The 12,982-nt window shown below is 35.4% G+C and overlaps 1 protein-coding gene across 2 annotated transcripts in view; it reads left to right on the top strand.

The window, feature by feature from the left end:
• The window catches only part of PPM1A (protein phosphatase, Mg2+/Mn2+ dependent 1A), a 45,407-nt gene that overhangs the window by 22,007 nt on the left and 10,418 nt on the right, over nucleotides 1-12,982 (top strand). For both annotated transcript variants that reach the window (XM_036841812.1, XM_036841811.1), the window contains exon 2: nucleotides 10,268-11,121. In XM_036841812.1, the coding sequence (XP_036697707.1) occupies nucleotides 10,288-11,121 (834 nt within the window). In that variant the 5' untranslated portion in view covers nucleotides 10,268-10,287. The remainder of the gene's footprint in view (nucleotides 1-10,267; nucleotides 11,122-12,982) is intronic.

Consider the following 12,982-nt stretch of genomic DNA (forward strand, 5'->3'; position numbering starts at 1 on the left):
CCAGCCTGGTTTGTTTTTGTTTTTATTTTTATTTTTTGGCACGTTTTATTTGTCTAAATTCTCATATTTTTTTTTCTTTTTCATTTTTTTTAATATTTTAATTTTATTGGAGTATAGTTGATTTATAATGTTGTGTTAGTTTCAGGTGTACAGCAGAGTGATTCAGTTATACATACACATATAGTCATTCTTTTTTAGATTCTTTTCTCATATAGGTTATCACAGAATATTGAGTAGAGTTCCCTATGCTACACAGTAGGTCCTTGTTGGTTATCTATATTTAGTAGTGTGTGTGTGTTCATCCCAAGCTTTCAATTTATCCCTCCCCTAAATTCTTGAAATTCATTATCTTCACCAAATTATGCTGTGGTATTTGTCAGTTTCTACTAAAATTATCTAGTACTTGATGAATGCCTTGAATCATCAAGTTCAAATTTTCTCTCAGTTTAGGATTAATTTCTTCTTTCTTTGAGGTTTAATTTGTCTTCCACTATTTGATTTTCATTTTACAGTGTACTAATAAACTGTTGAATCTACAGTGTGTGTGTCTTTAATCTACTCACTTTTACCTCTTTATTCTTACTATCTGCATACTGGATGATTTTTCTTATTTTGGATTTTACTTCTTGTAAATTGTTTTCTATAAGTTCTTTACTTCTCATTATTGCTTTTCATGTTATTGAAAATAATACAATAATGTTTTATCTCTTAAATTTCATTCCTTAGCTCTGTTAATACTTTTTATATTCTAGTTTCTGATTTTTCATACACACTTATTCTTTTACAGTTCTGGAGGTCACAAGTCCAAAATCAGTTTCATTGAGCCTGCAGGAATGTGCTCAATCTGGAGGCTTTAGGGGAAAAATGCATTCCCTTCCTTTTCCAGCTTCTGGTGGCTGTCAGCATTCTTTGGATTGTAGCCACATCACTGTAATCTTCAAGGCCAGCATCTTCAGATCTCTTTCTGCTCTGTCTTCACATCACCTTCTCTTCTGTGTGTGTCATATTTTCTTCTGCCTCTATAATGGCACTTGTGATTGCATTTAGAGACCCCAGTATAACCCCAGATATTCTCCACCAACCCCTCCAATCAGAAGTTTCTTAAGTTAATCACATCTACACAGACTCTTTTTTCCAAATGAGGTAACGTTTATGTGATTAAGACCTGATGTCTTTGGGAGCCATTATTCAGTCTACTATAGGTATTGATTGCTACTTTGGGATGAGGTGGCCACATTAGTGAAAGATCAGATTAGAGTAAATCCTCATGGATTGTATGCTGTTAAAATCACAGGTATTGTCCTCTTTACCAAATGATGCAAACTCAGATGCCGTGGTGGAAAAGTGGATGAAATGGTCTAGATATGGTCAGTAAGGAGTAGTGGGGACTCTGGAGAATGCATGTTGCTTGGGGAGAGGAACTAACAATATATGTGAAGGTCAAATTCAGGCTACCAATTTGTAGTCTTAGTTGGTAGCTGCTTTTTTCTTTTTTCCTTCTTTAAAAGTTGACTTTTCTGTAGTAAAATAATCTTATTTATCTCATAATCTTCATCTTGGTATTGAGAATAAGTTTTTAAATGGGAATTCATTAGCATGATTTTAGACTAAAGTATTAATTTACTAATGTCATTTATGTAGGTATTCCTAAAACTTTAATCTTCTCACTTAATTTCTTATACATTTCTCAGAACAATTACCTTGTTAATTAATCAAGGTTGATTATTTATCAGTAAGGAAAGTTAGATATTAAGCTAAAGGACTTGTCCAAAGTCACATATTGGATAGATCTGTAACTTTTAAGTTTAGTCTTATGAAAGATTTTTTGTTTGTTTTTTTTGTTTGTTTTTTGATTTATATGTGCTTTGCTGTTTATGTGAGAATAATTCTAAAGATATGAGAGTGTCTCCCTAGTGTTAAATTGGATAATTGGGCCACTTCCCAAGTTCTTTTACTTTATATATTGGGATTTTGTTTTTCTAGATCAGTATTTTTAAGAAGGTTCTTTTTCTGTAATGTTATTAAAAAGTTAAACTAATGACAAGTCTTAGAGATGAACTTAATAGTTTTAAAACATAATAGATGTTTGCTTGTTTGGAATTTTTTCTTGAATTTTCCATAAAGTATGAGTATATGCTTTGAGTCCTTATATATCTTTTTTTTTTTTTTTGAGTCCTTATATATCTTAAAATGTCTTTCCCCCTATACACATGAATAATAGTTTGGATGATTATGTAATTAACCTTAACTCTTAGAACTCTGTTTATTCTCTAGTTTAGGAGTCAGTTTTACAGTTGGCAATGGCTGATACTAATTTGATACTCTTTCCTTTGAAGATTACCCAAGATTTTCCTAGAAGCTTATGTTTTTTTTTTTTTCTTTTCTTTGAATTTCTTCAGTTGTGGGTAAATAGGGGTGGGTTTTTAGCAATTAATCCTCCTAGATATTCAGCGAGCTTTGTAAGTTTGAAGACATCTACTGAGGGAAAAATTTATTTCTTTGATTATAGCTTCTCTGTTTTCTCCATCAGAAAGTCTTATTTTTTTATGTTTATATTTATTCCCTGGGTGTACTCATTCTGTTACCAAATTTTTATTATTTGCATCTGCTTTTTCTTTTGAGCTAATTCATTCAGCAAGTGTTTATTGAAGGTCTACTGTGCTAGGGGAATCCAGAGTATTCAAAGGAGGCTCTCCTGAAGACCTGATACTTGAGTTAATAATCTGAAGAATGAGTATGAATTGACTAGAGTAAGAGAGGAAGTAATAGCTTTTTATAGAGGAAGTGGCATTTGTTTATGTTATTTGGAGGAAGGGGACATGATGAGTACTAGGTACTGTAAGAAAGCCCTTACGGTTGGAGTAGAGAATGTTATTGGGGTGGCGCATTATGAAGTAAGGTAAGTCTGGAGAAGGTTGATGGGCGCCTGACTACTCAGGGCTTTCATGTGAGCCATATTAAGCAGTTCATTATCCCCCCAAAGAGAGGAAAGCCATTGAATGACTTTTAGTATAGAAGTGATACAGTGAAATTTGTATTATGTTATCTTTTTCCTTCCAGTTTTATTGAGATATAATTGACATACAGCACTGTGTAAGTTTAAGGTATACAGTATAGTGATTTGACCTACATACATCATGAAATGATTACCACAGTAAATTTAGTTGAACATCCGTCATCTCATGTAGGTACAAAAAAAAAGAGAACAAAATTTTTTTTCTTGTGGTGAGAACTCTTAGGATTTACTATCTTAAAAACATAAATATAACATACAGCAGTGTTAATTATATTAGTCACATTGTGCCTTACATCCCTAGTACTTATTTATCTTGTAACTGTTAAGGTTGTACCATTTAACTACCTTCATCCATTTAATTCCCTTTCCCACCACCCCTGGTAACCACAAATCTGATCTCTTTTTCTATGAGTTTGTTTTTTGTTCTTTGGGTTTTTTGTTTTGTTTGAAGTATAATTGATCTACAACACTATGTTAGTTGCTGGTGCACAACATAGTGACTTGATATTTCTGTAGATTACAAAATGATCACTGAAATCTGTATTTTGAAAAGCTTACTAAAGTTGCGGTTTGTAGAATGAATTGGAGGGAGGCCAGCATGCATGTGAAGAGACAGAGTAGGAGGCTGATATAGAATAATGCATTGAAAGATGATGGTAGCTTGAGGACTGTGGTGTTAGAGAAAAAACTGGGCAGATTTGAGAATACTTAAGAAGTAGAATCCATGGAATTTGATGTTGGACTGATGGGAGATAAAGTAGAAAGAGGTATCAAATGATACCTCTGAATGATGAATGATTTTGCCATTCACTGGCAAAAGCCATGAAAGAAAAAAAAAAGAAGAAAAAAAGATATGAAAAAGTACCTTGGGAGCTAGCATAGAGTGAGAAGAGGGCCTAGGTCTAAGCCTTGAATGCTAATGTTTAATGGCTTGAGAGATGAGGATGGGCCTGCAAATAAGACAAGGATGGAAAAGCTAGGGTAAGAGGAAAGCTAGGAGTGTGTAGCATCTTGAAAAGCCAATGGGAAGAGTGTTTCAAAGAGTATTGTGTTGAATCCTGCTGTGAGCAGTCAGACAAGGGCTAAAATGTCCATTGGATTAAGCTTGGAGGAGCTTGTTTTGATGGAATGGCCAGACAACAGTTTGGAGCATCAACACTTTTTTTAAAAGACTTTGAACTGTAGAGGAAAGAAAGAGGCAGGAGGTAGCTAGAGGGGAATGAGTCACCTAAAGACTTTTTTTTTTTTTTTTAATAAATAAATAAATAATTAATTAATTATTTTTGGCTGTGTTGGGTCTCTGCTGCTGTGCGCCGGCTTTCTTCAGTTGTGGCGAGCAGGGGCTACTCTTCCTTGTGGTGCGTGGGCCTCCCACTGCAGTGGCCTCCCCTGCTGCAGAGCACGGGCTCTAGGCGCGCGGGCTTCAGCAGTTGTGGCTCGCGGGCTCTAGAGGGCAGGCTCAGCAGTTGTGGCGCATGGGCCCAGTTGCTCCGTGGCATGTGGGATCCTCCCAGACCAGGGCCCGAACCCGTGTCCCCTGCATTGGCAGGCGGATTCCCAACCACTGCGCCACCAGGGAAGCCCAAGACTTATTTTTAATGGATGACATTTGAGTGTCTTTAAAAATTGTACTCCAATAGAAAGGGGGAGGTTGAATATAAAGGAGTGAAAGAGGATAATAATGTTATTATTCCTGGGAAGACATATAAGTCATGTAAGATTCCTTTGAAGCATGGGCTCCAAAGCTCTAGCAGAGGGATTTAATTTAAGTGAGAGGACATAGAGTACTCTGTTATAACAGAAAGGTGTGAGGATAGGATGGGTACCAACATGGGTGGGTTTGTATGTTTGGAATCAAGATGAGGAAAGACCTGAGTTCTAAAAGAATTCCTCAAAGTGATCTCATTTATTGTTTTGTTTTGTTTATTGTTTAAACTGTGGTATCTATTTGGCTATTCATTGTCTCTTTTGAAAATTTTAGTTCAGTAATTGTTTTTCGTTTCCATGAACCTACTTTCAGAGTGGTTTGTTTGCTTTTTTTGTTTTTGCTTTGGCTGACAGCTTGCAGTTGTTTCATTCATTCAATGTCATCTCATAAATTGATGGGTGTTTTCTAGTTTGGAGCTAATGAATACTGAACTCACCCACCCACCCCCCAATCCCCACCTTTAATTTCTGAATCTTTAAAAATACATCCTCTTAGTTTTCTTTGCTCATTATTATATTTTATTTAGCTCGTGTATTTGAAATTGGCATTGCCAGAAATTGCAGTTAGTTCACTGTTGTTTTCTCTTAGTCTCAGACAAAAAATAAAAGTTGGATTTCTTGCTTTTCTTCCTTTCTTTTCTCTTCTTCTTTACCTTCCCTTCCCTCCTCTTTTTTTGGTCATTTACCTTTGGTAGTTTAGAACACAAATTATGTGGAGTAGGCAGAGGAAGAAATGACACTAAAAGAATTTTCTGCTTTCTTCGGTGACCATCTTCCATGTCTGTCTGCCTTGTGTGTTGTCTTTTTAAAAGCCTACATTTTTAGATTTCCATTACTTCATTTGCAGATATACAGGATGGCTTGTGCAGGAGAATTAGAGTGTTAGTCCAGAAACCTAGGTCCTTTTCTCAGGCTTAGTGCTGAACTAGCTTTTTGACCTTGGGCAAGTCATTCTGTTTCTCTGTACCTTCTCATTTGTAAAATAGGTTTAGACAGATCATTTCTACATTTTGGCTCTGATTATTTATACGTTACCAAAATCAAATTTGTAAATATAAATGTGATTATTTTTGTAATGATAAGAAATTTCAGACTCCAAGTGGGAGAAAAATTACCCAAGATTGATCTTTTTTTTTCTCCTCAAATTGTGTAAAATTTTGTTCATGTGCTTATGTATCATTACCATAGATAACTTTGAGATGGTTGCCTTGGATTACAAAATATAATTTATGAATTACCATGTTTCATAGCTTGGGAAGTTAAAAGTAGTTTATGTAGCCTAGATTATCCTTTGCAGAGACATGTGGCCACAAGGACTTTGTGCTTCTTCTCTGAACCCCATCTATGCAATAAATTGCTTAGTATTCTATTGTTCAGTAAGTGTGCATTCCAGAGGTCAGCTGACCATTTGTCTTCATCTTTGACAGTCTATTCATACATAAGCCTTAGTGGGCAATGTAGGGTATACCAAAGGTTTGGTAGTAGTAGAGAGTTCACTCCTCACTGCAAATGACTTCAATATTGCCATGTTATACACTGCAACCAGTGCTGCTAACTGGTATTCCATTTTTTCCCTTTTCCCCCAAGAAGCTTCAAGTCTCTCTTGCTATATAGTTTTTTTGCCTCTGGATTTCCCCCCACCTTTACATTTCTTATTTCTTTTGGAGGTCTGGTCCAGATTTTCCTCCCCAGTTTTTATAATCAAACCTATCTCAGTGCTCATCAAGCAGAGGTCCTTCAGTTAGCAGCATCTACCCTCCTTCAAATGCTTGTTTAGCAGTGATCTTTTGTTATGTGAGTATATCTTTTGATCCTTAACCCCTTACTTACATATCTGATCAAAGTAGTGTTTCTCAGAAAAAGTAGGGCTTGCTGTAAGAAGAATTCTGATATCAATTACTAAGAGAATATAATTTTCTCAACATTGTTTACATAGGCTATTTTGTCCTCTGTTAATGGAGCACCGGGGCATTCTGTATTATACTATGTGTCCATAGGTAAACAGAAAAGAACCCTGTAGTGTTTTAGTCTTCAATTTTTTACTAAAGGACTCTGCCAGAATTGTCAGTTTAATAACTCTTGTTTCATGGCTAATATGGTGCTTAGGGATCTTAACAGTGGAATGAATATATAGAGCTTTTTTTTAACTTGGGATAATTCTGAGTGGGTTAAACCAAATGACCAGGTTCAAGACTCTTCGTTACGATTGTGAGATCGGTTTTACTTAATAAAAGGCAGTGGCTGAACTTTAATGAATACTTCCTGACTCAGCCTTAGGATTTTTCAATTTGGAAGTTTGTTTGGTTTTAAAAGACAAAAATGGTCACCAAATTTTCTGATTATATCAAAGATGAATTTAGTCTTGTGATTGTCATAGTACTTTGTATTGAAATGTTCAGATCATCTGATAATGCTAGTGTTGTGATCAGACCCAGCATGTGCTCAGAGTAGATTTAACACTAGGTGAGAACTAGAATTTCTCTCAGAAACTAACTTAAACTTTCATGGGCAAACTGAATCGCCTTGGGATTTACTGTTTGTAGATACATGCCAATTTAATAACTTGACTAAATAAAATACTCTTTAGTAGTCCACTTATGGAAAATGACTATGTATTTTTTAAAAGTAAAAATTATTTACGTATAGATACTTATAGTATGTCATAGTATTTATAAGTAAATAATTTCTGATAACTATTATTTTTATATAACTATCTGCTGTATTTTGTAGCTATAGTTGGCTGCTTCACCAGGCTTTTACAAATTATTCAGAATCCCAGGAGGTAAGATTTCTGAATCACCTATTTTCAGTATGTAAAAGTCCAGACACAAAATTATTTGCCCTTGACTATATTTTTGCATTTGCAGTAGGGCTGGACCTAAAATTTTATCAGATGATTGACTTGGTTTGTTACATTTTTATATTTCTAATATATATTTTTCAAAAGTTGGGGTTTTAATTTTTTTAGAAAGCATACCCTGTTTATCTTCAAAGAATTATTTGTTTGGTAGTTTCATATATATATATATATATATATATATATATATATATATATATATCTGGAAAATAACTACTGGACTTTTCTATAAAAGGGAGAGTAAGATCCCTGTTAGGTAATATCAGAATCTAGATGTGTTGTGTATGTGGGAATGTAGTCATAATTAAATAGTTTCCATTTGCTGAGTTCCTCATTTTTGCTCTACTCTATGTGGCTACTTTGCAGCCATTACCTCATTTAAACTTTGCAGCAACATTCAGAGGTAAGTATTAATATATGCCCATTATACAGATGACGAATGCTAGATTAGTGGTATCAAGTGTCTTAAGTATACAGTTGTCCCTCAGTATTCGCAGGGATTGGTTCCAGGAGCCCCCATGGATACCAGAATGTGTGGATGCTCAAGTCCCTTCTATAAAATAGCATAGTACAGTGAATACGGTGGGCCCTCCATATCCATGGATGTGAAACCAGAAGATATGGAGGGCTGACTGTAACACCTCCCACCTCTCCTTTAGCCCAGCTAAAGGAATTGAGGTACAGAGATGAGGCAACTTGCTGTTGACCTTCAGCAGATGACTTAACCTCACCATGGCTTAATCATCTTCTATCTACCTATCTATCTAGGCTTTCCATCTAATCTTTACAACAGATACACAGATGCCTAGGTTCCAACCCTACTGTGGAAATTCTGGGTTTTTTAATCTTAACTTTTCAAAAGGTCCACAGATAATTCTTTTGTACAGCCATGACTGAGACCATTGCCGTAGTAGTAAATGGTGCTTTAGAGCCAGGCAGGCTTGAATTAGAGGCCTGACTCCCCTCAACTTGTCTGATGAGTGACATTGGCCAGGTTCTTTAGTCACACTAAAGTTCATCTATAAATTGAAGATAATATTATTACCTACTGTAGAGTGTTGTTGAGAATGACTTCAGGTAACAGTTGTAAAACACTTATCAGAGTGATTTAGAATTCATCTTAAACATTGTCTGCTATTAAGGTATCATTACTATTGTATCTTTTGTCCAATCAAAACACTCACCCTTGCCATATTGTGTATCAACTTGGTGTCAGAAAGGTAATTTGATGAATACCACCATAAGGAGTGAATAATGGCTAGTTTTCATTATTTAACCTCCATTAGTGGAATTGTAATAGGACACAGACAAGCAGGCAGGAGATCATTTTATCATACCAATCAGCCAGACTTCTCTGCTGTGTATTAGTTTGGCCCTCGTAGGATAGAGAAGGAGGGAGAGGTTGCCGGGAAACTGTTTCCTTTCTGAGTTGTTTTTCTTCTTCCTTTCTCTCTCCCAGCTTCTCAGAGCTTAGCATCACTAGCATCATCAATCCCCTAATCTCCTAAGTGCATCCTGATTTACCTGGGTACTTTTCCCCACTCCTTCCCATCTCACCTTCACCTCCATTAAATCTCATTGTATCCTTCTTTCAGATTGCATTAAATTGTGACTCATTTGATGACTTGGACCCCAAGTCTCTACATTCTAGGCCATTACTCAAGTAAAGGCCAACTGTCTTCCTGCCTTGTGTAAGCTCATTCCAGACCAGGGGTTTTAGCTTTTGATTATTGGGAAAGGATTAGATAGCTAAGCTTTCAGGCTTGTCCACAGTGCTGTCCTAGACCTTTTGATCTCCTTTTCTGTTTATACCAAATGGTTATAGAGTACCATATGATGATACGTGTTATTACCACTAGATTAGGTTACAGTAGATGAATTTTGTTATATCTACATATGACAGTCTTTGTTATATGTTTGTATAATTGCTTTGCAACTTGAAAATTGAGACTGAACCACTTACAGTAATCTAATAATTTATTGGCTTATCAGAGACTGAAAAACCTATGGAAAAGGTAGAATTTGAGCTAGACGTTAAAGGATGGGTATACTTATTTCTATAAGTAAGGAGGAAGGGAATTGAGTCCTCCTTCTTAAGGGAAGGAGCATGCAAATTTGGATCATTGTGAGTAGATCTTTTTCTACTTTTTCAGAGAGTTGATGTAGTAGGAATAAAACTAGATATTTGGAATCAAACTTTGGAAAATCCTGAATGTTCAGCTAAGATGTTTGAATTAGTAGGCTTTTGGTATGTCCTGTGAATTCATTTATTTGTTTTTTCTTGATTAATATATACATACAACTTAGTTCTGAGATTCCCTAAGAGAGTCACATATTCAGTGCATCCTTAACCACTTGACATGGTTCATGTAAGCTGATGGCCACTGCCAAGTCTCTTTTCTATTTCAAGTACTTGTTCCTTGGGGAGAGTGTCAGATCAGCTACTTCTATCATGATGCTTTAGTTCTCTCTGCCTGTTGTACATTCTGAGCTGTGCCTGATCAGCCTTTCCCCCAATTCTTCCTTGTTAATCATCAGGTTCCAAGTCAGCAGTGAGTGCTTATCACAAGAGTTGTGAATTCTTATTTAAAGCTTTCTTTGTATTTCCTTCACTCTTAAAAAGGTTGTTGGATATGTAGTTTGTTTATAAGATAGTTATTAACTTTCCTGTTTCTCTTCCTTTGCAGACCTAGAGGATCAAGACATAATGGGAGCATTTTTAGACAAACCAAAGATGGAAAAACATAATGCCCAGGGGCAGGGTAATGGGTTGCGATATGGGCTAAGCAGCATGCAAGGCTGGCGAGTTGAAATGGAGGACGCACATACGGCTGTGATCGGTTTGCCAAGTGGACTTGAAACATGGTCATTCTTTGCTGTGTATGATGGGCATGCTGGTTCTCAGGTTGCCAAATACTGCTGTGAGCATTTGTTAGATCACATCACCAATAACCAGGATTTTAAAGGGTCTACAGGAGCACCTTCTGTGGAAAATGTAAAGAATGGAATCAGAACAGGTTTTCTGGAGATTGATGAACATATGAGAGTTATGTCAGAGAAGAAACATGGTGCTGATAGAAGTGGGTCAACAGCTGTGGGTGTCTTAATTTCTCCTCAACATACTTATTTCATTAACTGTGGAGACTCAAGAGGTTTACTTTGTAGGAACAGGAAAGTTTACTTCTTCACACAAGATCACAAACCAAGTAATCCGCTGGAAAAAGAACGAATTCAGAATGCAGGTGGTTCTGTAATGATTCAGCGTGTGAATGGCTCTCTGGCTGTGTCGAGGGCCCTTGGGGACTTCGATTACAAATGTGTCCATGGAAAAGGTCCTACAGAGCAGCTTGTGTCACCAGAGCCTGAAGTCCATGATATTGAAAGATCTGAAGAAGATGATCAGTTCATTATTCTTGCATGTGATGGTATTTGGGATGTCATGGGAAATGAAGAGCTCTGTGATTTTGTAAGATCCAGACTTGAAGTCACTGATGACCTTGAGAAAGTTTGCAATGAAGTAGTCGACACCTGTTTGTATAAGGTAGCTAGACTTTTTTTTTTTTTTAGATGAAATGATTTTATGTCATCTTAATTACTACTCTAGTATATAATCATCTTAGAACCTATAGTACTCAGAAATAAGTTTTTGGTACAATTGCAGGATACTTTTCATCAATTGTGAAAATAACATAGGAATACTTCTTAGAAATAAGTTACGCGGTTACCAAAAATGCAAGGGTTATAATCTGAATGTTTAGTCTTTTAGTAACCAAGACTACTTGAGCTTTTTAATATTGTGGAATTTTATCAAAGGTAAAAAGACTGTACCATGTTTTAAAAAAGGGAATGGGGAGGGTTAAGCCTCAGTGTCTATATATGGAAAGCATTTTAGAATTTTAATATTTTATTTTTACCATGTGATATCTCAGTACATTTATGGAAATACTTTGAGACTATGGTCTAATGAATCTGTAGCACCAACAGAGGATTTAGTGATCATTTGGTGTGATGTAATAGAAATAGCCTTGGACATGGAGTCAGAAGAACTTGGTATGAGACTGTGTATGACTTCAGGTAAGCTATTTAAATTGTCTGGAAAATCAGTTCTTTAATTGTTTAAAAAAGAGAGAGAAAAAGAGATATTATTACCCTGTCTCATGGGGTTGTCAGGATGATCAAATGGGATCGTGTATATAGATGAGCAAGAGAAGGCTCTGTGGACTTAAGAGTCAGACCTGGAATCAAATTTTAACCTCTGTTACTTTTGTACTCTATAGTCTTGAACAAATTGTTCCACCTCTCTCAGCTATTGAATCGAGAAAATAGTATCTAACTCATAAGACTGTTGGGGAATTAAATTAATGAGCTAATGTATACATATGAAGTACCTAGTTTTAGCAAACAGTGTGTGCTTGATACATGCTCCTCCCTTTTCTAGAAAAGTTAAAAATGTTACACAATTTACTTATTTAGTTGCAGTGCTAAGACTAGAATCCAAGTCCTTGACTTAGGTGCAGTGTTCTTTACACCACAGTTCTATTTTGTCAATAATGCTCATTAACTAATTTTTTGTGTTTGTTTGTTTGTTTAACAAATGGTGATTTTATAAAACTCTTCTGAGGCTGTATATTCGATGTCCTTTTAAAACTCAGAAATAGAAAGTCAACATAATATTCTTTGTGGTTTTATATGCACAACTGCCAGCTGTACTTAAAATCTTAATTAAAAATCAGGTTTATGTAACATCCAACACAAATCAGGTTTATGTAACATCCAACACAAATCAAGTTTATGTAACATCCAACACATATGTTAAAAAAATCAATAGAGCAACAACTTGATAGTACACACTATTGTTGTTAATTTCTGAATTTGGGGGGAACCAAACAAGGATGCTTATGTTCTTTATCCCTTTTAGTATAAAAAAGGGACAAAGTAGCATTCATTTGTTAGGTTTATTCTGTAGCACTTGAGAGTTAAATACTTGTTAACTAAATTAAAAGCTGTTTTCTTGAGAGACTTGGTCGGATTCAGATATTAGTAAATTATGACTCAGATTCTACTTTATCTCTTCTGCATTATGCTCTATTTTAAAAATTGTTCAGTATCTTATCATTTGTCTCATTCTTGTACAATATTCCCCAATATTTTAAATATTAAATTCTTTGTATTGTTTGCTTAAATGAATGGTATAACTTCAATTTTCCCGTGTAGGGGAATTAAATACTTAAAATTTTAGAACTCCAGTTGCTAATAGGAAGAGGAAGTCTGATTTCTGGGGAGGCCAAAATTGATTCAAGTATTTTAATTATAGCATTTTGAATATCTAGGTGCCTTTAAAAATGAATGTACTTCCTAAAAGTTAAACCTTTTTTTTAAATTATGAAAGTTAAAAGCTGGTT

The sequence above is a fragment of the Balaenoptera musculus genome, chromosome 2 (assembly GCF_009873245.2).
Source record: "Balaenoptera musculus isolate JJ_BM4_2016_0621 chromosome 2, mBalMus1.pri.v3, whole genome shotgun sequence".
Taxonomy (NCBI): domain Eukaryota; kingdom Metazoa; phylum Chordata; class Mammalia; order Artiodactyla; family Balaenopteridae; genus Balaenoptera; species Balaenoptera musculus.